Genomic DNA, 26,860 nt, shown 5'->3' on the forward strand with positions numbered 1-26,860 from the left:
AGGAAAAAGAACTCTTAAAAAAATTTAAGCTGCTCAAAGTGAGTAAAGCTAATAAAAGGAAAGGTCTTTTCAGGAATCCCTTTTTCCATGGGACTTTCTCTCTGCTCCTGTCTTGGACAGGTGTACCCTTTGCTAGGTAAAAACCTGGATGGCCAAGCTCCAAGAGTGGGAGTGAATGGAGTTACATCCAGCTGGTGGCCAGTGACAAGTGGTGTTCACCAAGCTCTGTATTTGGACCAGTTGTGTTAAATATTTTTATCAATGATCTGGATGAGGCGATCAAGTGCAGCCTTACTTTGCAGAAGACACCAAGTTTGGTCGGGTTGTTGACCTGCTGGAGGGCAGGAAGGATCTGCAGGGGAATCTGGATGGGGTGGATTGATGGGCTGAGGCCAATGGTATGAGGTTCAAAAAGGCCAAGTCTCAGGTCCTGCATCTGCATCTCAACAACTCCATTCCTCACTGCAGGCTGGAGGAAGAGTGACTGGAAAGCAGCCCAGAGGAAAAGGACCTGGGGGTGCTGGTCAACAGCAGCTGAACATGAGCCTGCATGTGCTCAGGTGGCCAACAAGTTCAGCAGCACCCCAGCCTCTATCAGCAATAGTGTGGCCAGCAGGAGCAGGGCAGTGGTTGTCCGCCTGTACTGGGCACTGTTGAGGCCACGACTCAAGTCCACACTCACTACAACAAAGACATTGAGGTGCTGGAGCATGTCCAGAGAAAAGAGCTGCTGAAGGTCTGCAGAGCAAGTCTTTGGAGAAGCAGCTGAGGGAGCTGTGGGAGAGAAAAAGCTTGTAGAAGAGGAAGCTCAGGTGAGACCTTATCCCTCTCTACTACTACCTGAAAGTAGATTTGGCCAAGGGGAGAACTGGCCTCTTCTCTCAAGTAACAATTGATAGGATGAGAGGACAGAGTCTCAAGCTGTGCCAGGGGACATTCAGGTTGGATATTAGGAAAAAATTTCTTTACAGAAAGAGTTTTCAGTGCCAAGCACTGAAACAGGCTGCTGAGGAAAGTGGTTGAGTCACCATCACTTGAAGTAGATGTAGCACTTACTGGCATGTTAGTGGTTGGACTTGATGATCATAGATGTCTTTTCCAACCTAAATGAGTCTATGAAAATAACCAACAAAACAAAAAAGTCAAATTGAAAACTCTTCTTTCTTCATCACATATGAACAACCTTCTACAGAATCAGTTCTACTCAGCTGGAAGTTCAGCACAACAGAGTCCTGCCTTCAGTGGTTCATTGGAACCACTCCACTCTGGAACAAACTTGCCAGTGAAACTTACTGTTTCTATGGACAATGAAGGCCGGACAGAAACAGAAGGTTACAGGAGAGCCTAACCTTCGCAGGTTTGAATAAATTCAGAAGGGAGGGGAAATGTAAAGCCATACTGTCTCCTATCACCTTCTGTCCAAGGGTATGTTCAGTCACGTATTCAAATATTTGAAATTAGTCTTACATTTTGGTATTTTAAGTGAAATCATAAACCCTTTCTCTACTGGAAACATTTAGAGGAACTGGATCCTGTCTTGAAAAGTTGTATCAGAGCACACATAAACCACAGACAGGCAAAACCAGCTAAAATTTTTATTGCTACAAGTCTATTTTTCCTTATTACTAATTTGAAAAAAGCACTAAACAGGGGAATCCATAAAGCATAGCCCAAGCAGTGCTGCCTACTGGCACGAGGTACAGAACAAGCTGGTTCAAGATGGTTTCAGCGGGCAAAGTTATGAGACAACAGCCCCAAAGGCAGAACCCCTGGGTTATGGACAATCCAATCCACCAAAAAGAATAAAAAGAGTTGAAATTCTTTGAATTTCAACTGAAATTTTACAAGAATCCCTAAAATCCAATGCTCTGGTTTTAGCTTCATATTCAATGTATACCACAGTATTTTGTGGGTTTTCTAGCACACTTGGATAAAACTAGATAAACTACTACATCGTTTAATACTTAGGATTTAGCATTCTGGATTCCAATTTCACCTCAGGCAGCTTCTGACTTGATACCCTTCAATAATTCTCATTCTGCTTGCCTCTCAGTTTTGCCATCAGTAAAATGGAGATAGCATGCATTCCACAGTGCAGCAGAGTGATGTGAAGGATGACTGATTTATCAGTAGTTGTGAGATGCTTAGGAATACTCTGATGAAATGTGCCACATGTATGCACAATTTATTATTAACCTGACAGCGTTTTAGCTCTTTTATTTTCCTGCCTTGCACACAATTCAAGTGCAGGATGCCTGAAGCACATTTGAATGGATGCCATGTGGCATTTTGATTGCAGCAGGTACTACCATTTAATTCTGAAATTCACAACTTTAAGATCACATTTAAGCAGGATTTTTGCAATTAATTTTCCTTCTCCACTTCTCTTTTAAAAGAAGAACATTTGATTAGTCTTGGTTTCCATTCAGTATCAGATCATTAAAATTATTAAAGGCAAACGCAGGCAAGGATAGAATCTCATGGAAGAATGTGATCTTTGGGCCAAATCTTTAGAGGTGAAAAAGGGCAGAAATAAATACAATATGAAGGTAAAATGATCAAAACTACTATTTTGAATTCAAGATCAGTCACAAGGCTTCAAGATGCCTGAATCATTTTTCAATATGGACTTAAAAGTAACTTGACAAGATCAACAAATCTAAGTAGATTTGTGTTTAGTTCTTAGTTAAGGACATCTTCCATCAGATGAATGAAAACTTTGCTTGAATAAAGAGTAGTTGGTATATGAAGTTAATTTTGGGTATTATTTATGGGACCAGATGTGCAAGAAAACATTTTACATAATGATCCTTACATTTTATATTTTCACTACAGAACAGCTCATTGGTGACACAGTATCTGCAAGTTCAAATAATTCACATGCCCACATTGCAGCAGAGCTGTGCAGAAGGAAAAAACAGCTGGGCAACTGTAAGGAGAGACACTAAATAAGATATAACCTACATTTTGTTTCACTCCCAGACCTGAAAAGTGGCTTAAATTGTTTTAGTCAGCTTTCCAACAACAGCATTTTGTCAATTAACTAGGAGGAAACTTAAGCAATTTCAGCTCTGGAAGAAAACTAGTGGAGACTGCTACAAATGCCCCAAAATAGCATGATATAGATTCATAGATTTTTAAAACCAGAGGGAGCACTAAACAGACCTACAATATAGCAGTGACCTCCACTGTAAGTGGTAGCAAGGCTATAATTAAACACCACTGACAAATGAGTTCTGAAATCACACCCAATTGTTCTCCCGGGACAGAGGATCTGTTACTTAGTGCTTCAGTTTAGCTATCTTTTGCCTCAGGCAAAATGGGAGTCACCACACTGGCAGCAGCAATGACAGGGAAAACATCCCAGAGCTCAAGAATGACTGTCATGCCATTCTGGTGCAGATCCCAGGTGATTTTCATAGGCAGAGTCTTGTTTATCCAGCCCAAATTTCAGCTTGGGCTAGCTGCATTTCAGAGAGCATTTCTTGCACAAAGAGATATTTGTTAAGCTCTTCTTTGGGAATGCCTGCTGCCCAGTCCTTAGGTTTGGCTGCATTGCAAACTACTTAGGTTCAACCAACATGCTAAAAAGCTAAAAAACAATCTGCTGACAATCTCAGGCTCTCACATCAGCAGCTGTGGTGCTTCATTAATAAACTCAGCCTTGCTGCCTTCACTGTCACTGTTCAGTGATACATATTAGAAGTCAAATGGGAAAGAGCCCACTAGAGTCCTTTCCACTCATAATTATTCCTCGAGCCTTTCTTTTAGTGGAGCTCTTGACAGACAGCAGTACCTATGGAGCTGTCACTTCCAACAAAGTGAAAGGATAACAGTGCTTCACACCACTCTTCTCTCCTGGGAGGCTTCAAAGGGCACCAATCTGGTCATTGCTGTATTTGTGCTCCAGGCTCCACTTGCTGTCTGCAAGCTGGAAATCTGTTCTCCTCTCTGATTAAGTTTAACCTATCCCTAGGTCTCCTCTTGCCTGCTCTTCTGAATCTAACAGTTCCCACAGGAGCATGGTGGGGTTGAATCCATGGGTTTCCATTAGTTCCATTTCGTCACTGTGGGAGTAAATGCCCCTTCCTTAAAACACTTCAGCACTTTTGTGATATACTACAGTTCATCAGTAGTAGATCCATATTTGGGCTAATCATGTTGGTAAATTTTAAAATAAACTATATTGTTATGTGTAATAGACATAGAGTATTTCTTTTAAAAAATCAGGATTCAGAAATTCTGCAAATTAAAAACACATTGCTTTTTTCTGCAGATTGTCATCCAAATCAGTTGGGTTTTTTTTCTTTTTCTAAATATTTTGATCTGAATGAAACAACCATTTTTCACAAGGAAAACATTTCCAGTCTGTCTGATTCTGATGTGTCTTAGCTGGTCAAAATGCAACTTCACATGTCTTTCATTCAAACATGCCACAACATAGGGCAGGCAAACACCAGGCTGCCTTAAAGATATATTTCTGTGTCAGATGCAAAGCAAAGATAATGTGTATAGGTATATAAACCTCATGTCTGTTCAAAACCAACAGACTTTGGAATTTGTTGTAGATGTGTTCATTGATGCAGCTGAGACACAATTGAGCATTTCAGCTTAAGTAATGAAGGGAAAGAAAATTTAGGAGGAGGCAGCCAGCAAGCGAAATTACAAATTGATCACTTCAGCCCTACTTTTTTTTCAATGAAGAAAAGAAGTCAGATCTCCAACAATACAGTGCCCACTAGAGGAACTCTGAAGAAAGAGGATTTTGCCATTTTCTGCAGCATCCAATATTTACTCAAAAGGTCTTCTACACAATAAACTTATAACAATATCATCATATTTCAAGCTCTGGGATCACACAGCTACCAGTACCTAATCTGCCAAATTTTCAGCTAGATATGGCTGTATGAGTTTTGCCCCACCTTTGACACTAATATAAACCTACCTCTAGCTCTGGTTATGCTGAGGGATATAGCAATGCTACTGCTTCACAATGGCAATAATATCCATCCATAATCTTTCAGGTTCACTGATCTCCTGTTATCTTCCTTGAAGTCAAAGCTATGTGAATTACAAGGACCTACACAGAGTTCCCATTACACCAGAGGTCTGGTAGGCTTCATGCAGGGTAGTTACTTTTGCACAGCCCCCTGCCTCCTACCACACCAAGTTACAGAGAAGACACAGAGTAAAAGGCTAAAGACAGAAGTGAAAATACAGAAATTCTGGTTACTTTACCAGTTTTTTCTTTTAGGTAGTCCTAGACAAGAAATTTAGTCACCTTTCCTCTTCACAAACGTCATCTTTTTCTTTTTCCTTTTATTTTTTTAATCAGTAATTTATTAAGGAATGACTCCACACACTTCTTCCCCATTTAAAAAAAGTCTTTGAGAAATATAAGAAATTTTAACCATATACAGAAATACTCTTAAGGAGTTCAGCTGCAAACACAACTGAACTATGAAATTTGCAGATCACAACACTAGCCACTCTCTTCATAGCTAGCCATTCCTCAACTCTTGTTCCTGACCAGCCTGACTGGAGAAATGTGCCTTTAGTTCCAAGGATTTCTCCTGCATTACCTTGAGGAGAAAGGTACTGAGAGGCTCTCCAACCCTGAAAGCCAGACTTGCAAGATGGATGCAGCAGGAATAACCAGAAAATCAAACACAAGCCTGTGAAGACACACAAGAGGTTCGGAAATCTCAGGCAGTGTCATTTTTCTCAAGTACTAAGGCAACAAACTGCAAAGAAATGAAAATCCACCCAAGAGACTACAGAGCCCAAGAAAGGCTTCTGAATAAATACAACAGCCAAGCAAACTATGGAGCCTGCCAGCACTATTAGAGATTGAAGCCTGGTTTTAACCTACAGCTCAAATTCCTATATCTACCAAGGAATTGCTTCTTCCTTTTGTGATAAAGATCTCTTGCCAAATACTCAGAGCCAAATTCAATCCATTATATTCAATCAGGTTACTTAACTGGTCAAATTCCATGAGTAAGAGGAGGAAGATCACACCTCAGAACAAAATCCTCTGAGTCAAGCATACCTTTCCTCCTTGCCCTACATTGCAAACTGCAGACAAATATACCTGCTTTATCTAATAAGCAGTCAGAGCTTTGATGAGAGCTAACAGGAAAAGCAAAGTTTTTACACACCCTTTCAGTGCCTTAGAACCACAAAACACTGGCCAGTTTTGCGCTAATTAAACACTCGGAAATAATCCAGTGGGCTTTCTTTGCTATCCTGCTTTTTATGCATAGAGGAACAGAGGAAGGGCAAGCGATGCCATTCTGCTTGGGTGGCCTTTTGTGCTCTCCTTGCTTCCCCTGAGCACAAGGTGGAGGCGAGTCTTGAGAATGGAGGGTGAAAGGGGCAGGTTGAAACCAGCAGGGAGAGAGCCAATGCAGACAGGTAGGCAGAGGAGGGCCACAGCACAAGGAAAAGCATCTGATCAGCATCTGAGGTTCACAGCAGAGGACATTTGGGGCAGGTCAGTGGAGCACATGGGTCAGATACACCCAAAAAAAAAACCAAAAACCACCTCTCTTTCTCATATTGCTTGTATCAGCACCCTGCAGTGCAGCATCTGCTCCATGTCACCAACAGGGAAGAGGCTGCACTGCTGCTCAGGTTCTGTCTTTACCAGCACAACTGCAACCTGGCCTGGGAAAGGTCTGCCTACTCACAGTGTGACACTGCACAGAGCAGCAGGAAACTGGGAGATTTCTGTTGAAAAGAAAGATGAGGAGCACTCCTCAAAGATGGCCACTTAACAAAAAAACCCACCTTAATTTCTAACTGCAGGTCCTAGCTAAAAAACTGATTATCAAACCAGGTCATTCTACTGGGTGTTCGTGCATTATCATCATTTACTTGTCATGCTAAGATATTTATATGTCTCTATCACTGTCATACAGAAGCATATGGGATTCTTAACACCTGGAGTATAGGAAGCCCCACTGGCTACATATTTCAGATATAGAAACTGAGACACAGGGGGTAACCAGGTACATATCCTCTGCAAAGAAAGGTCAATTGATTCAGTCTTGAGTCCTTCAGTCTGCCAGCAAATCACTCCAGGGACGCAAAAAGACTGTAGCAGAAATGGAAATCAGCCTCTTAGGTGCCAACACTCTTATGACCAGACCATTCAAGTTCTGCTGCCCTGCTCCACTTCCTTTATGCGTTATACCTTGGTCTCTTTTCAGAATAATGAGGTGAACAAGCGTACATGCAGGCAGGGCCTGGAGAGCTGACACAGCATAACTGGCAAAGGTGTCAGTAGCACAGAATGTGAATCCAGCGTACTCAGGTCTCAGCCCCATTTCACAGCAAACACATTCAAATACAAATGAGTCCTGCTTCAAGTAGATTCTGACATCCAGAGTCCTTCCTACCCCCCCACATCTACTTCTCTCAGCCCTTGGGCTGTTTTGCACCCAGTTGTCAGCTCCTGGACCTGTTTACAGATGGAGAAAGGGCATCTGCTTTGCTCTGCAGGGTGGGTTTACAACGGCAGTGAACCTGTCTGCAATGAAGGATTGAGCAAGAGACACACACATACACCAGAAGTCACACTGCTGTTTCTGGACAGCAATAACATGGCAGCTCCCTTGCTTTCCATAGGGAGAGAAAAAAGCTTTTCTGTCCATCAAGTTCAAAGTTGGTCAGCAAAGAAACAATTAAAATCAGAAGTGAAATTAGAAGGTAGCCAAGGACAGGTGGGCATTCTACCATTTCATCACAGGGATTACCACCTTCTCCTGCACCAGGGAGCACTCAGTGCTGATGTTGATGTGCAGAGGCTCATCTTCTTTGAGTAGTGACAGAGTTCACTGGACAGATGTGCTCCTCCTCCGATCCTCTCCCTGGAGCTTTGTGGCACCATTTCCAGCATCCTCAAAGTATCTGGGAGGATTATTGCCCTCCACTTTTCACCAAAACATAACAAAAATTACCTTGTGGCAAATGCCCTGCACACCTTCGTACCAGAATAAGGATGAAAGCAAAAGGTACAGCACGTGCTGTCTTGCTTGGGGCTGCATTTACTGGTGATTGACCTCCATGACAAGCTGCCTAGCTCAGCAGAAGCCTGCCCAGTAATAATAAATCAATTCTTCCCCCCACTTTTATTTTTTTATGGCAAAACCAAAGGAAAATAAACCTTCTTCAGAAATCAAGTTGGAAACCCCTACATTGGAAAGAGAAATTTCTGACTTCGCTCACCTTCACATAATCATTACCAGTTACTTTAATTTCAATGTTTATTTAGTAATGCCCAAAAATTCCAGTTTAGATCCAGGCTGAGCACACTTTGGGACAGAGCAGGAGCCAGCAGGTTGGTCTGTGGGTTTACAGAGAATGCTGGTATCCAAATTCCATCTAGATTTAGTCCTCCAGAAGCTTGGTCATCACATTGCCTTGGCAAGAACTAAGAACTCTTCTTTTATTCTATCAGGCAGGTAAAACCAATATGGAGCAGCTACTATAAACAGTGTATATGAGCCATGGTTTAAACTTCTATAACATTTTATAAAAGAACATTTTCATCCTGAGACTTTTTCCCCCTGAGTTCACTCTTCCCTGTGCCCACAAATTATTGTCACTCTTCATCAGTTCCACCTTACACCAAGCAGCAATCTCCTTTGTACCCAACCACCACCTGCTTCACTTCATCAGAGGAAATGTCCAAGCTTGGCCTAACTGAGGGGTTTAACATCTCTTTTACCCAAGGTCTGTAGCTGACCTGCAATCCAGCAGAAAAGGATTGTAGCCCCATAGTGATCTATAATACAAGAGAGGGAAACTACAAGAACATAGCTGTCAGCATATTCTGCAGCCCGTATTGCAGCCAGACTATTTGAATCAGTGGCACTCACCATATACAGGGTCCCACAGTCGTCCTGCAGCTCCCCTGCTTTTAAAGCAGAGGAGGCTACAAAACAAATCCAGCTAGCTCTGGGAAGGGTTTGCTTAGTCCACACTTAGTGAGAGGGGTCCTTGGCATCTTCTGTGAAAGAGTATGTAGGATCTAAATTCAAATCCTGTGGCTCCTGCTCAGTTTTAATATTTATCATTAAGAATAACAAATGGTGCCTAAACTCCACCTTGAAGTTTCAAAATGCTTTATAAACATTAATACCTGAACACATCATCTTTCTCTGGTGCTCATCTGGCATTGCATAAAAAAAATTGCAACCAGACTGGAAAAAATATTATGATTTTAAATACAACAAAACAAACGTAAACCAGGAAGAATGAGCAAGCAAAAGAGATGGGGGAAACCGGAAGTGCTGCAAAATGAACTATGGGCAAAGTTCTTACCAGCTTTCTGCCCAGTGACCAGTGCTGCGACATAAGAAGTGACATAAACCAGCAGATTTGCCCCTTGCAATATTTACTCCACAGACCTTGGGGGCGATCATTCTAGAGTTTTGCACTGGTGAGTGAAAATCTGAGCCCATCCAAAGCATGAGCCAGAACTGCCTGCTGTCCTCCAGAACAGCAGAGCACAAGACCAAATGGAGGGTCTGCAACTGTTTATTGCTGGTGAATTCAACAACCAATTTATATTCATCTATCAAGGAACATGCAAGTAGAAGCAAATATTATGGTCATGTTCATTTGTTTCTGATTGCAAGATGTATGTAAATGTATATGCAAATTAAGTGCAAGCATCAGGCTCGTGGCAAAGTGCCAAACTATTCTTTGGTCTTACGAAGACTGGGAGATACAGGGACTGCAAGTGAGGCTGGGCAGTGCCTTCAGATACAGCCAAGGCTGGGCTGCTCTGAAGGGGCAGGAGGAGAATAAATCCTGCAGTAACTTGTCACTTTAAACGAATCTGAGGGGCTATAGAAAAATCTGTTCCCGATGCAGTTACAAGTGTGATAATTACAGAGCAATGGGCTCCTCTGTCATTCAGCAGGCAGCATCCCCAGGAAATCTTGCTCTGTAATCAAGGGAAGAGCTGCAATCAAGCCCGTATTCAGCCTTCGTTTAGAAACAGCCCCTGCAGGCAACACAAAGGCTTCAGCATGGTGCTTTGTGAAGTTGGTGATCAACGTCTTGGTTTCTGCAACTACAAGCAGAGTTAATGCATTTCTAAGCACATCTTCTGTTCACCTTTCCTCACAAAGTCCAGAAGGAGTCTTGGAAGAAGGGTGAGGGTTTAGCCCAAAATACACTTGTACAAACAGTGTTGCATTCACACTGTCCACATTTGTGAGCTCACTCTCTACACATCAGTGTCAGAGAAAGAGAAAATTCCTTGCAAACTGACAGCGTGGTCCTGAATGAGCAGATATGAATAACCCCATCTGGCTTCTACAGCACCTCAGCTTGCAAAATATGCATGGGGAAGGGTTTTCTTGGGGTTTTTCTCCAGATATTTGAATGTATCTGTGATTATCAAATTCTACAGGAACCTCATTCTCTTGGCAGCATCCTGATTCCACAGAGACTGATGAGGTTTATAAGAGGCGAAGATGTCTCTGAGTTCAGCTTTCATGTCTAATATCACCATTGCCCAGAAACATACAAACTAATAGCTACTCAAATCAGCTATCCTTTGTACCCTACAGAGCTGTCAGATTCAGTGAACCGGTTTACTCCGACTGCAATTAAAATTGTCTCACATTTTATTCAAAACAGTCAAACTTCCCAAAGTGCACATATTTCCACTCCCACTGTCTAAACTCAGACACAGAAACTGTACCTGCTCAGCTACCATCTGGGCATGTGACTGCCTTGATGTACACAATCCTACCAACTCTGGGTGCACATGAAGTGCCTACATTTGTTTTGCACACTGGGGACACATTCTGGACAGGATTCACAGTTTCATCTCAGTATGGAATGGTTGTTGTCTGTTGACATCCATCATAACTGGAACTGCACTTGGAGTTACAATAGCCTATAATACTGTAAATGGAGCTTCATTCCATCATAGTACAGAACAGCAGCTTCCACTCTCGGTTTACTTCTTCTATCTCTGGCCACAAAATAAATGAGTTTGCTATGGGTTTACCATCTGCAGACATAGGAATCAGTCAATAGCCAAGTAATGGCCTGGACACTGTCAAGAGAACTCATTATTAAAAAGGTACACATTACATTTAGCTGTTCAAACAGAACTCGTTATTGATCGGATCCATCAGTTCCCAGTAAAAGAGCCAGCTCTGATGATGAAATGAAAATATGCACATAGACTACAGATTAGTAAATATTGTAATGGAGTGAAGGCTCCCTCCCCAAAAAGGGAGTTGTTGTATCCAGCTGAGAGACCAATCTTTTTCAAAAGTGAGACTGGGAATAAAACAACCATGTTACTTCTGCATATATTCAGAGGCATGATAAACGTACAAGAACAAAAGGGAACAATTCTGACAATAAACATTTCAGTCTCTTGGGGGAAAAAAAGCAAACAAAGAAAATACAAGTTGTTTAATGGCCAATCAAGCCGCAAGCAGGAAGAGCCTGTAACCAGTTCTGCCATTCCTGCCACATCCTACTGTTTATCAGTGGAGATTCTGCCACACTTGCAGAATTGAAAGACAACATCTTGTGCTTTTCAAAGTCAGACAAAAAGGTAGCTATACTTAATTTGCTTCCTGTTTTTTTTCTTGCCACTTTTCTTTGTCTGCTTGTTTCCACTTACTAAACAGCCTTTTCTTTTGGTTTTCCCACTCATCTGCACAGACACTGTAACATATTTTTCAATGGCAGTATTTAACACACAGAACTCACCACTGCTGCAGCACAAAGGAAGCTGAAAACAAGGCTGATTATAAAATTCTAACATAAACAAAATATACACCATTTAGTAATACATGAGAAAACAAGAAGAACCAAACAAGGTAATGACTGTGGAAATCTCTACATTTGATCCACTGGAAAAGTTCTCCACACAGCATCTTCTCTGAGAGTGAAAAGACCCCAGCTAACAGTGAGTTAAAGGTGTTTGTTTAAGAAGGCACATTGTGACAAACTTCTTTGCTCACCCTTAACAGCAGGTTGGGCTGGAAACTGATGAATCACTACAGAAAACAAACACCAATGGTGACTCACGGCTTCAAACAGTAACAATAGCATTGCTTTATCCTTGGTGTCTACAACAAAAATATCCCTGGATTCATTAGAAGATGTATTTCAGATTGTTCCACCCACCCAGGAAATGCAGAAAGTCCACCCCCCAAGCCCTGGTTAGAGATCTTACAACTGCCCCACAGGTACATGGAATTCCTGCTCATTTACGGTACTTCCTCAAGAGGTTCACTGAAAACCATACACTGTTGATGTCTTGAGCAGCTCCCCAAGGAGTCTGGATCCATTAGCCCAGCAGCAGACAGAGCCTGGCATCTTTATGTTTCAGGGTCCTCATGCCTGTGTGGCACTTGTAATTTTCTGTCACCACAGCATTCAGACCTGAGGTGTGTTTGCTCCCTAAGTGTATGAGGATCAAAGCTGGCCCAGCTCCTGAACTGCCCGGTCACAGTGTTGAACACAGAATTCTGCCCAGCCCCACGTAACTCATGGCTCAATAGCTCTGGCTCATTAATGGTTTGGACTAATCAGGTCGGACCAAATAGCCAGGAAGAGTTCTGGGTTCAGCATTTCACAGACTCACACATCCTGTCTAAGGCTAATGTACTGCTACTGTATTATTTGGATATAAAGCCAAATTTTCCGTTATTATTAAAATCACTCTAAAATTAATGCACATATGGATGCTATGTTTATTTTCCAAACCTTCCCTTCCTATAAAAACATGTTTGCTTCTCCATATAAATGCAGATTGTGATGTGAAGCTGTGGGGCTTTTTAATTAGATAGCAACTGTATAAGGACTGTTTTCACCACATTTTACATTGCACAGGCTAAACTCTGGTTAATCTAGTTTCATTGCCAAAAGAAGTGAACAAATAGTAGTCGTGAAAATATATTATTGTAAATATTTCCATTTTGACAAAATTTCAGGTTGGGGCTTTTTTCCTTGAGATTGGACCCTTCTTGTCCAGGTTTCATCTTTGGTTCAAGCTCAAACTGTGGTGTTTAAAGCCAAATGGCATAAATAATGTTATGATGAGATTCTCAAATTCACACAGGGATTTTCAGTTGACTTAAGTCTCCTGCACATACAAAATCAATTACCATCACATTGCTAAACACCAAAGGAAAAATCTGAAATACACTTCATCATGTAGTTGGCATGACTTAAAACTCTCAAACTCAAATTCAAAAAGAGAGTACCAAACAATGAGGAAACATTCAAATCCCTCTTCCCTTTGCCATACTAAAATCAATTTTAAAAGAAATTTAAGCAATTTAATCAAGGATGCTAAAAAAATCAAGGTGCCATTCAGTGATTAGTGTGCAAGCAATTGAAGGGAAGCATGGGGCTTCCACAGGCTAGCAACAGCTAACATCAAAAAAGTATACAATGTCCTTTCAATTAGTTATGTTAGTGATTTTTATTTATATATATGGCTCCTATTTGCTGACACTTCACTCAGTTCTCAGGGACTACTGAAAAAAGCCAGCCATTTATTTTACCAACACCAACCTAAGATACTTCTTAGTTTTATTTACCAATTTATGTTCTCTACCCTTATTAATAAGTTGCTGATGAAAATCTCTCCATACTACAAGTGCAGCATCCTTTCAGAAAGATACTTTCTTGCAGTTGCTCATACTCTTTATCTACTCCTATTTACTTGTATTTGGAAAAAGAATGGTAGAACTTGCATTCCTTTGACAACAATCAGCAGGAATAAAAACTCTGTCATAGCTCTGCTAAACAACAAATTAACTCTGGATTGTGTAAAGGTCAATGAGAAGCAGGGAAGTACTCTCTTACCTTCAGAACACAGCTTGCCAGCATATCCAGTGGCTGAGCAGTCACAGTGTGGCTCGCCATCCAGAAGGAAGCAAGTGCCACCATTTTCACAGGGGTTTTCTGAGCAAAGTCCTTCCATTTCCAGTCTGACCCCTTGACTGCCCAGGAGCTGCGGCTCAGAATTGCCATATTTAAGATCCAGGATATATCCTTGAAATGGAGGCTCACTGAGAACACCATCAAGAGTCAAGGCAGCAGGACGGATGTCCAGTGGGACTCCCCCAATGAAGAGGTCACTGACGATGTTCATGTGCTGGCGCTGCGGACGCACCTCCCCAGGCTTGGCCTCGCCGTCCAGCACCAGCACGGTCCGCAGGTGGTTGCGGCTGACCATCAGGAAGTGCCAGCTGCTGTCGTTCACCTGCTTGTCTGTGACCACTGTCGTCTCCGCACAGTCCACACTGAACTGCAGCTGGACGCGCCCATCAACCAGGGACACGCAGAGGAAGTCACAGACACCACCATCATCAAAATAGAGAAGCAGCCCAGCAGAGACATTGGTCTTGAACTGGAAGCTGAGTTCGCTCCTAGTGCTGGCATCCCAGCGGAGGTAGCGGGCCCACTGGTTGGGGATGCCCATGAACTCCAGACCCAAACAGAGACCCAGCAAGGAGCCCAGCAGCAAACTCACCTTCAAGGTGAAGTAGATAGAATGCAGAGTGAAGCCCATTGTTTCAAAAATCTGCTCTTCCCTAGGAGAAAAAAAGAAGCCACACTACTGGGAGAACCTCAGCAGTCAACACCAAATGTTAAATCCAAAAGGAAGAGGAGCAGAGGGAGTGACAGAGAACAGGAGAATAAGTTGAAAGTGGCCAAGAGGAAGTGTTTCCTCCCAAGGAAAGATCTCAATTATCCTTAGGAACCAGAGGCTTCTATCTCAGAAGTACAGGGTACATGAAGCAACTTCTCCAGATGGTATACTTCTCTGAAGGGCAAAATAACTTACAGTGACTTTTTTTGGTAGAGCACAAAGGTGTCACTGGTGTTCCAGGAGGAAGGAAAGGGAGAGCCAAACCCCAAGCCTCAAATTCTTGTTTTCTAGAAGTGGTGACAATATTGACGGAGATGGCAGTGAGATAGAAGAGAGAGTGAATTCATAAAGCACATGAACTTCAAGAGGGCAAAAATAAAGTCAATCTTCATGATGCACTGGTGGATACCCAGCCCATAATTCACTGCTTGGCACTCACGGAGCTTGCAGGACCTGTGGGGTCAAGACAAAAAAAAGAAAGGGAAAAGTTAATCTTATTACTCACAATATCTTTACTATGAAGCTTATTAGCATCTTGTCCAATAAGTTATTTACATTTATTGGTACTCTGGACACTTCTCCATGCTTGCAATTGGCTGTACAGATCTCAAAAGACCTTGCAAGGACATCTACGTCCTCAAAAATAAGAGGCCAAAATAGAGAACTCATCAAGTCATCTGCACACATAACAACGAGCAATATAAAAATACACCAAATTATTTAACTCCTTTGATGGATGCAATCTCATTGACTTTACTGGGAAATGGTGGCGGAGCTTTCCACCACTAACCAAACTTCCTATTCCATCGCTTACGTTATGCTTCCTAGCACACCAAGAAAGGATTAGAGAATACAACCCTGCTGTCGGCCTGTCACACAATAGCTGCTTTTACTTTACATGTCTTGCATTCTTCAGAGACTCTACCACGGACCTCTGCAACCTGGAAACATGTGTTATGCAAATTATTTATGGCAACCTGCAGCTTAGATGATAGCAAACTTGTAGCTTAGATGATAAGAACTGTCTAAGCAGTCAACCACTTACCCTGGTCTAGTGGTTTGGCAAAAAGGCCAAATTCACCCCTAATTAAGAACAAAGAATTCCAACTGCCTTGAATGAGTTACATCTGTTCACACCAGGAATTAAGTCACTTCTGCATACTTGCATGTGGGTGACTGTATGCCTGGTGTAGGAGGATGTTTTAAGTGACAAGTAAAGGCAGTACAAAGCAAGGCACATTCTTTGAAAATTCTACCCAAGAAGAAAGTAAGTTTTCTATTAACACAGGTGTTTGTTCACAAAGATGGGTTGGACACAAGAACAGCTCTGGGAATGGCTAACATTAGCATTGATACAAAGCAGGAAGGGAAGTGATGAGAATCAAAGCCTTCAGCCTCACAGAAGTTAGCATAAACACAGCTTCCACAATCTGGAACACAAATATTGTGGGGCAGTATTTGCTTGGGAAAAGTGTTTAGTGCTGTGGACCATGAGAGTTGCTCACAGCAGATGCACTGCAACCCCATCATCCATCTTGCTGTAAAGGAGAAGGCACACAGGCACTGCACAAGTGGGCAGTGCTGGAAAGCTTCTGTTTGGTAGGGACAGAGGTTGAGCTGGAGGAGAATCACTAAGAAACAGAGAGGAGAGTTTACACAGGCACATCCTCACCTGCCCCAGGGACCTGCAGAAGCCATAAGTCTCCAGAGCTGTCAGTCTGACAAATTTAGCCAGCATAAAACACAAGTCACTTAGAAAACAAAAGGGATCAATTAAAAGAAAACACGCAAGTTGGAGAGAAATGTGAGCTTTCAGTGCCCAGTGGAAACCAGGCTTGTTTCCTGCAGCTGCATGTTAGCTAAACTGCTATAAACACAAATAAAATCAAGTCAAAACCAGAGAGAAGATAATTCCATTTAATTGTTAACAGCTTGGCTGAGAAAAATGGAAGGTGGGAAAAGGAGGTGTTAGGAGAGGTGTAAAATGAAGAATTAAACACAGAATCAAATTCCTCAATTTGTTTGTCTTCCCAATAATCATAACTGGGACTGTAATTGTTCATGGGGTTGTGTTGGCTAAGTTAAGTTCATGGGGGTTCTGGGGGGTTCTGAAAAATGGATTGGGAAAAAAATTATGTGGTTCTTGTCCATTTACCTTTCTTCTCTGTGCTCCCTAGTGGATCCACTAAAATAGCCCATGATTTATAGAGAAGAATAGAGTGAGAGAAAGGTAAGAGAGAAAGTGATGACCCAAGCCTGGAATTGCTGATGAGATGGAAATAGGAACATCATAATGTGTGTAAATTAGCCAGTGATCTGCTTCCAGCAGCTCACAGCTTCCTGGACCATTTACTACCACCATGGCAAAATTCACTACTCCATCAGACGGCTCTGTGCTCAGCCTGAGCTGAGAAGGGTGACAAGCCCAGCATGGCAGCAACCATCCACAGAGACCCCAATGCAGCAGGGCTCACACCCCACCTTTAAATTGTCCTGGGCAGAGTAGGTTGCGCCATCTGCAACAAAAGCAGCCTCAGTCTTATACTCTTCTCTCCCCATTTTAGAAGACCAACACTTCGATAAGCAGTGAAAGATGCTGTAAGTCACAGCAGCAGGTGTGAACACTATAGATAACCACAGATGAGATGCCTATGTCCACACACAGTTCAAATTCCTGTCTGAAAAGCGTATCAATCTCTCCCAATCCCAGGATGCTGAAACCCTGTTTTACAGAGACAAATCCCAGCCTCTGTGGATCACTTCAATCCTTGGGATATTTCAAAGGTACAATAATAGGAGTAGGCTACCTCTGTGGTGCAAATTTCTGTAATGATACAAGTTCATTAGGGCAGGACAAAAGGCATAGCCAACAAGGGAAATTAGACAGAAATGGTTAAACAAGAACAGCAGTCTTGACTGAGGGAAGCCATGGCAATTCTTCTTTCTGTTTTGATTGAGAGAAGCCGAGGTAATCCCCTTCTAGCTGTTTTGAAAGAAGACAGTGCCAGCTCTGTTTCAGAAGAGGAAGACAATGCAAAAGCCATGAAATATAGGTGTCATTGCTGGGTGCTTCATTGCCATTTAGACACTACAGCTCAGATTTTGGGAAGGCTGCCCACACCCAGCCACTAGCAGGCGAGGGCCATCTGTGACTCCCCCAGAGCTCTGTCAGCGCACGTCAGTCCTGACTCACGGTGCTTCCCATTACTCCAGATTCACGTCTCACACAGTTAAGTCTGTGAGAGCAAATCCTACCACAGCAGCAGGGTCTTCATGAAGAGCTCCGAAGACCCTGTACCCTTTATAGCAGGAGGCAGGATCTCAATCCCAACCTTGAGAGAGTAAATCCTGACACACCAATTCTGATTCTCCAAGACATGCTGACAATGAATAATTTTCTGCTCTTACCATTTTATTTTTAGCATAAATACTACCCTACCAGCCTCATACAGCACACTGCTACCATAGCAATACATTACAGTTTGGGACAAAAGCTACAGAATCACAGAGTATTGTCTTACATATTTTATCTCTGAGAAATCCCATTGTCACAACATGACCACATCCTGCACAAAAAGGGTCTTCATGATGGACAGCAGCAAGCAAGTTATCTCCACTGCACTTCCAACAGCTTGTACCGCCTCCCTGGCCCACCTGAGATCTGAGGAACCTTCACAGTGAGCAGACAGCTCAGCATCTCTCACATGCCAAACCCACTGCAGGAAACACCCACTGGCACCACTGAAACGTCCCACTCACAGGGCTGACAGAGCTGCACAAGTTCCCTGGCCAGGGAAGGGAGGCAGCCCCAAGGCGAGCGCTGCCAAACCACTGCACACTTGCCCAAGCCTGACAGCAGCCCATTAATGCCAGGTCAGAGCCATCTGCTCAGCAGCCCACGGAGGGGGTCTAGCCCTTGCTTTGAAGTGGCTCTCAACCACTTATCAGCTGTATGCGGAGAGTGAGTGACATTATCTAATTGCCAACTAATTTCCATAATTACTGACTGGCACACTCTCTATGCTGGGTTAATATCTTTGCAAATGTCTTGAAATGCACCTGCTTAGGAAAGGGGGTGAGAAGCTGTTGCTCTGCAGCTTATTTACCCAACTGCACAGAAAGGTTGCAGGAGATGGGTTTGTCACTCCCTGTCCTCCCTCCTCCACTACCTTCCTCTCTGGCTGCTTATTGCTTGGGGATGGACTTACTTGTATTTGAAAGTGTAATTTTCAGCAGAAAAAAGAACAGAGTTAGATTAATTCAAAGACAGGCTGGCTTCTCTTGCAAACCCCTGCCTCAGCAGCCCAGTGCAAGCCTGTGTAAGTCCTGTTATTCCACTTCAGGATGCTGGACAAAATCCTACTGACACACTGTTGGGAAAAGTTTACAGTCCACCAGTCTTAGATCCTCTTCCACAACCAGAACTATTCACTATGCCACAGTTTGTGCAGAAGGAAAAATATACATTGGTCACCTAAGATCCATGTATTTAATACCCCACGTGAACTCACTTTTGTCCTTTCCTTCACTCTAAAACAAGCAAAATCTAATTGTTTTCTTTATTCCTCAAGCCCTAATGAAGCAGCAGTTTTAGGAAGGAGTAAGTAGGATCCTAATTTGGCTCTGCATCCACGTGTCTTCCCTCAATTGGCAAAAAGTACAGCAATTAAATCATTACAGCTCTATGACATATGCTGCTCAAAAGGATACAGTAAAATTTACCCTCAATAATTGATATTAAAAGTCCAGCTTGCTAGCAGAGAGAAATGAGGAATTCATAGTATTTATTCACTCATCCACTTTGAAACAACAGGCTCCTTTTGGCTAATGCTTTGAAATCTTTCTGCCTGATCTATCCCCAGCTTAATTGTGGCAAAAGACAAAGGGTCAAAGCATAAAATAAAAAAAAAAAAAAATATAACTCTTCCAATAAAAAATGCAGATGTGAAAACTGTGAGTTGCTACAGTGGAGCACAGAAATCTTCCCATCACACAAGGTCCTCAGCAAGGATGCATGCAGGGATGTTTACAGAGAACTGAGAGGGGACATGGAGGGTTTGAAATTCATGAGACTAGAGAAAACTGCAGGGGCTAATTTAGTTTTTAATTCCTCTAGTAGCATTTGCATCTCAGTAATAAATCTGGACACTGCCTCATAGCCTTGCTGGGATGGAGAGGACACTGGAGTGGTGTCAGGGAAGCTGAGCTGAAAGAAGTAGGATGAAGACAGAGACAGAGAGCTTCTATTATATTTCAATTCTATTATTGTTTTACCAAGGGAGATTTCAGTGGCAGTATACAGCTCAGAGGGGTCACAGGTAAGGCAAGATGGGCTCTGCCCAGTGAAGAGGCTGGAAGTGAGGTCCAAAATGGGAGCTTTGCTTTGCAAAGAGTTGAACACACCTAGGTTGTGCTGAACTTGGCAGAACTTCATGGGATGCAGCGTTTACATTACAGGCTGGCTGGCTCTAATGAGAGAAGCAGTGATATCTCAGGTTTTATCCTGGATCTAGAGATATGGGCATATGAAGACCAGTATCTTAAAATTAGGGACTGAGGGTGACATGGAGCACCTGTTGACCTCTTCTGCATGGTTTTCAGGGAAATAGAATTGATGCCAGTCTCTTACATCACTGTGAAACCACACATGCCTTTGCCCTACTCCAAGCCCAAGCAGAAATCGTTCTTTGGTACCATGTTCTTTGGTACTTCACACTACTGATATATCTTGCAAGCTTAACTTTTCCATTCTTGAAAACTGATATTGAGTTACTTAATTCTTATCTAAACTCAGCACTGAGCTCCCTAGGAGACAGCTGCAAACAAACTGTATCAAGCAGAAAGCAAGAGAACAGAGGTACAGAGTTATAATTTAAGAGTGTCCTCTTAAAGTTAGAAAAAAAATAGACTATAAAGCTAAATTAGTTTGTCTTGCTTCCCTGTAGTGGATTAGTATATGCCCATGCACATGCATTCACCATCAATTGTAACCTGTAGGTAGGTGGTTGGTTGGTTTCCTGGTACCTGGGCATGTGATTTGCAATCAGTTTAAGCCCACTGCCCTTCTCCCCATTCTGAGTTCTTCCCCGGGGAAGGCAAGAATGACTGCTTATGATAAGGCTAACCTTGGAGCTCAGCTCCAGAAACACTGTGTAACACCCAAACCAGGCACCTATGCATGGGAGAGCTGAACTCACCTGCACTAGCAAGTCATACCACTGAAATGCCACCAGCAGCCTCAGAAGGGATATGAGCAAACCAACAAAATGCTCAGTTCAATAAACAGCATAAGACCATGGCAGCACAGCCCCACTTCTGACTTCTCGGGCAGGAAAGTCATCTGACTGCTGAAAGAGTTACTGTTTTATCATAACCACCCTTCACATTTTTACCTCCTGGGCCTATTTAAACAAACTCAACTCAGAACCAGAGCTCTACAAATCTATCCTGGAAAAAGAAGGGTTAAAAAAGCCACAAGGGACATTGTGACTCCCTTCTTAAACACTCTCACCACCCCACAGAGGAGGCCATCTAGTCCATGAGAGTGACCTTTAACTAGCCTACCTAGGCCGGGCTCAGCATGAATGCAATTTACAGACCATTTCAGCTCTCCAGCTTTCTTAACACAAAGAAGAAAAATCAAAACCCAAGCACAATGGAAAAGAAAGAAAGAGAGAGGGAAAATAACCCTGCAGAGCAATCATGTCTGGGGCTGCTCTGATGGCTTTCTGTTCCCTTCCAGGACACAGAAATGACTCCCAGTGTGTTAATTACCCCCATTACCACAAACTCTCCACTAACAAGGAGTAGCTAAAAGGAAGCGTTGGCAGCAGCTGAGCAGTTATTGCTCTGTTCTGCCACGAAAGAGAAACCAGACTCCCCCATCTCTGAGCTGGTACTAACCAGGAGAGCGATTTCTGCAAAACTCAACAGCCTTTATTGTAATTCCCATGGCAGCTGCACTGGGAACACTGGCCTTGCCTCAATTCCACCATCGTGAAAAGAGAACAAAGAATACCTGCTTTTCTGCAGACTTTGAAGCTCAACAGTTGGAGAGCTCTGAATCATTATCATTTATTTTACTCCTCCTGTAGATGGTCTGTCTCCATCCCCCGCGTCCTCTCCTTCCTGCCATCAAAAAGCTCGGACAGATCTGTAGCATTGTTTATTCTACCAGACCCTAATACACCAAATGCAGTCAGTAGCTATACACATCTCAGCAGGGAATGTTAGTGGGGAATTTGGTAGTACCACAGTGCTGGCATTATTGATAAAGCAATACTTCTTCCAGAAGTATAAAGTATTTCCATTTTGTTTTAATGCATGCATACATAGTATTTCCATTTTCATTTAATAAAAATTAAATCTCTTGAAAATGTGCTTATCATTACCAAAAACCAAAGTTTGAGCACGTCACTAATTCCTGAAAATAAGGCTGCTTCCAAGATTTTCCTAAGATTAACAGCGTAGAATGGGCTTACTTTCCCCCCAAAGTGTATTGATACTACAGACACAGGCCAGCATTAGACACTCCTCAAAGGGGACACACAACTGGAGTGTAGGGGGGACTCCTGACTTTGAACAAGAGGAAAAAAGTCACTGATCCACTGCTTTCTCAGTTACCTGATTTTAGAAAAAGATACAAAGCACAAAATCAACAACAAAATAAAACAAATGGCCAGCATACTAAGTAACCCTACTAATACATTGCTTTTCCTAGCTGTCTGTCATCCCATCTGCATCTTCCTTGCATATGCATTTTAAGTTCTTCAGGAGCAAGAGCATTTTCTGTTCTGTCTGACAGAATCTAGCACAACATAGTCAAGAGCAGAGTTATGAGGCACTACACATGTACACATTAATAATTGTGATTTTATGTACTTGAGCTAGCACTAAAATGCCTTTATATTCCAGCTGATGTATAACACTTTCTTTTAAAAAATGGAAAAATAAAAGCTTAAAAGGACTATCAGAATGACTATAGTAAGAACAAAATTTTAACTCACTTTTTGTTTCACTTACAGATCACAGTCAATTCACACATTCTCAACATATTTTATACTCCTGGACCTATTTCCAGTAAGTCAGAGCAATCTGCATGTTTTTAAATGTTGTGACAGTATATTATAAAGACAGAAGGCAGGTGCAATCCAATTTGTTACTGTACTAAAAACATAGCATGTATAGAGGGGACACTGAACGTGGCCAGATTTCCCTGTCATTAGTATGGCCAGGAATTAATTTAGATCATTCTCTTAGTCTGCTGGTCCACAGGAAAATAAGCACATCCACTTAAAAAGGAAATAAAGGACCCATGGACATCTTGAAATCTACAGTGGATTTTTTTTCCATTATGTAACATGTTAGCACTCTCTAATAAGTGAACTCAGTTCTCTGAAGTTTTATTGCAACTTAGGAATCTCATGCAAAAATTTCTACTCAGCTTCCCACAAAGCAAACACAAACACCTAAACACAGCACACAGATGTGAGAAGCTGTCCTGAGTGCAGGCAATGCCCTCAGTTCCTAAGCCCTTTAAGCAGCCAAGGTTCCATTTGTGGACCAAAGGCCTTTCAGGGAGCCCAGTTAAACACAGGAACTGAAGTGTGGCTGGTCTGTAAGCACCCAGCTCCCAGTGCCTGATGCTGACCCACACAGGCAGCTGCCACTGCCACCCTGCTAAGTGCTCTACAAGTCTCAGCCACTGTGAGGGATGTCTGCTTTCTGAACCACACTCCTCTCATACCATTAGCCCCGAAAACATGTTGCTTTTCGTGGGTGTACATACAACAGCAGGCTGGGAATCCTCTGCCATGGGAAATCAATGCATTGTTCCAGCTAACTGTTGTTTTCATCCTCTAATACACAAATTCCTGCCAAAATTCATTCCACCCCATCCCTCTCCCCACTTCTACCTCAGAGTAATTGGGTGAGCATGATGAGAAGCTATGCATAGAGAGGTTTCTCAGTTCTAGCATGCTGGGGAAATGGAAGTGGAAATCTTTGCCAACACAGACTTGTTGCAAAAATCTTTAAGTGTCACTGTCTTGGCTGGAAAAGGATAACACTTCAAATAGCTAAGGATATTGAAAACTTTCCAGATCATCAGGGAAATTACTTGTAATTTTTCATGATAGGTGTCAGTTTCTAAACTGACCAGCAATTATGGCACAGGTAAGAAATACACTAAACACACTCTGCTTGCATGGAGTCATTTCAGCCTGGCCTGTGCCTGCAGCACTGCATGGTGATCTATCAGAGTGCACCAAGCAATCCTCCACCTAACCCAGACTGCCTGCAGGCCGGGCTGGAACAACAAACCTGCCACTCTGCCACAGCAGTGGCCTCACAGCCAAGGACTGAAACAGCCTTGTGAAGGCTACCTAGGCTCTGGAGCCCTAGGGACCCTCAAAGCAGAAACACAATGCTTCCAGCACAATGTCTTTTGAAAGGAAGGCTGTTGAACAGGTAATCTTAGGAGTCCTATGGGCCCAGACAGTGGGACAAGTCACACACAGAACAGAGTTCTCATTTTTGTTTTTTAATTCATTTACATCTTCCTGCCTTTCTATGCTTCAAACTGTTTTGCCCTACAAATTTTCTCTCTAGTTGTCTTTTCCTCAGAAACTTCCTGCTCTGAAATGTAGAACCAAACATTAATATGTGCAAAACAAAAGGATTTTTGCAAAATTCAAGTGTAAAGGATTCATCTGCCTATTTCAGTGGAACCACCTAATAATGAAATTACATTTCCTGGAGTAAGCAACACAGAAGATGTCAAAAAGGCTGGGGATGCATCCATGTGGCAAAGCACAAGAGGAATCATCATACAGAGCAACAGAGAGGCAGACACTAGCTAAAACAAGAAGTCCAGAGGCTGGACAGTCCTGGGCTTTCAAAAGTACTTGGGCATGACTGCAGAAGGGTGGAAGAGCAAAACTGCATTTTATTTTAAAATTAACTTGAATAAAACCACTAGGAAATAGTGTAACAGAGGATAACCCTTCAAACACCTGAGAAACAGGCTAGGGGCACTGCACAGCACTCTTCTATCTTCTCTCTATTTTAAAGCCCCAAATGCAGGAATGTGCAGGGCCACAGACCCAGGAAGCAAAGTCTGTCAGCCAGCTTAATACCTCAAGTGAGCTCAGGGAAAAAGCTAACTAGCAGCACTATGGAAATTAATGCCTTTAGAAATTAGTTCAAATTTTCCAATGGAGCATTTTAACACCACTGGAAGAGACACACCTCTTTATCTAATCATTACTGGCTACATATTGATAAATCAATCACACTTGGTAGATTTAGAGAGGCTTAAAAAGGAGGGAAAAAAATATATATATATTCTTGCAAATGTTCCTTTAAAAGTCAGATGGTATTTTAAAGAGCTTCCAGCCTTGGGACTCACAGTGCAGTGCCCTGGAAGACAATTGACATTCTGAGTGACTGGTCTGCGAATTCAAAATCCCAACTCAACCTGCTCAAGCCAGGATTCAAACTCACATACTTTAAAAATAGGAAAGGAAAAAAAACTACAAAGAAGAAAAGAGAGAGCAAGGAAAATACCTGAATTCCTGCAACTCCCCAGACCAGAATTTCTAAGGTTACAGATGCAAGAGTGGCTCTGGGAATATCACTATATGGTATTCCATAGCTGCATGGGACGTATTTTCTGCTTTGCCATACTTAATATGAATCTCTCTATGGTTAGCAATACAGCTGACAAAGGATAATTGTTTGTTATGAAAGCCACTAGTGAAAATGAAAATAACATTTGTTATATTGAGGGGATTTAATTGAGTTTTCTATTTTTAATTTAAAAATGAAACATTCTAATTTACCTGGCTTTGGATATAGTAACTTCCAGTCATTATTTGCAGTTTATTTTTATTTCTTCTGGGAAAGAAGTATAGAATAGGGAAGGAGTATAGAAGTGGGAAAACTGAGACTGCTATATAAATAGCTTCATTCCTAGCAACTGCATAACTTTTCATTTCAAATCAATTTTAAATGTATTACCTTCCCTCTCAACAAAAAAAAAAATCTGAACATTCTGAATAATACATCCTTTCTGCTAACATTGTTTTCACAGTCTGAAAAGCCATTATTTTGACAAAAACATTATGAGCAGTTCTTGCTAACAGCACCCACTTTTTCCCTTTCATACCAAGCCCTGCACTCAGCTCACATGTTGGGGAACTTGTGCATAACTCCAGAGATAAGTGATGAGGCAGTGATAGGTCTTGCTCCTTTTTGGTCCCAATTTTCACCTCCTTTTTCCACATACAGGTTTTGGTAGCTGATGGCAAACTGGAAGCCAGTGAGGGAAATGCTGCAAGATTAGCCCCACTTTCTAAATTAAACACCACAAACCCTCACAGTGATTTTTCTGTGGTCCACTGGTAAGGGAAGCAAGGAAAGACAAAACAGTACAACTCCTCTCTATACCTAAGGAGACACTCTGCCTAGGATGTAGCTAAAACATGTGGGTAGAAAAAAAACCTCACTAGTGAGAGCACTCATTCCTGGGTAGACTGAGCACTCCAGTCTCCCACCCCACACCTGTCAAGAGTACAAAAATAAGTCTGGGAGAAACGGGGAAAAGCTTTTCTAATCAACACTTACATGGAAGATACCTGATGTGCTTGTAATAACCTGGCAGAATTTCTGCTTCCAAATTACGTTGAGTTACTGAGATTTAGAAGTAACTAATGAAAATGATTACTTGATACCATCGGCAACAGATGGTTCCTGCAACCTGCCAGTTGCCAGATTCTAGGCCAAACCTCTCCCCATGTAACTTCATCACACATGACTTTAACTCATTTTATCTATAGCACCTAGTTTTTAGCTGCCAATATTTTGCTGCTCGCTAGTAAGATTGATGCAATGAACTTCATGTTCTTGCAGTCAGAGTACATGCAAGAGTCAAAATAAAGAGGCTCATGACTTGTTTGGCCTTAGGGAAAGTGCTCTTTCTGGAGATATAGCTAGGACTACAGCAGCCACATTGTAAAGTTTAATTAGTCATTGTGAAGCGCTCAAAACACTCAAAAGGCAAGCTAACAGAAGAGCAATCTATCTTCTTTTATGGCATTAAGAGACTGCTCTTGAATTAAGCAAGGGAAGATGTATCTATAAAACACAGCATATTTTCTTCCATTATTCCTGATGTATCAGTGCCAAAGAGGCACAGGTTTACTCGGC

The 26,860-nt window shown here is 42.2% G+C and overlaps 1 protein-coding gene across 1 annotated transcript in view; it reads right to left on the reverse strand.

Moving 5' to 3' along the window:
* NRXN3 (neurexin 3) overlaps positions 1-26,860 on the reverse strand; it is a 964,874-nt gene that overhangs the window by 898,249 nt on the left and 39,765 nt on the right. Inside the window, exon 2 of the mRNA XM_064715475.1 lies at positions 13,864-15,106. Within this exon, the coding sequence (XP_064571545.1) occupies positions 13,864-14,572 (709 nt within the window). The 5' untranslated portion in view covers positions 14,573-15,106. The remainder of the gene's footprint in view (positions 1-13,863; positions 15,107-26,860) is intronic.

This window comes from Zonotrichia leucophrys, chromosome 5, assembly GCF_028769735.1.
Source record: "Zonotrichia leucophrys gambelii isolate GWCS_2022_RI chromosome 5, RI_Zleu_2.0, whole genome shotgun sequence".
Taxonomy (NCBI): domain Eukaryota; kingdom Metazoa; phylum Chordata; class Aves; order Passeriformes; family Passerellidae; genus Zonotrichia; species Zonotrichia leucophrys.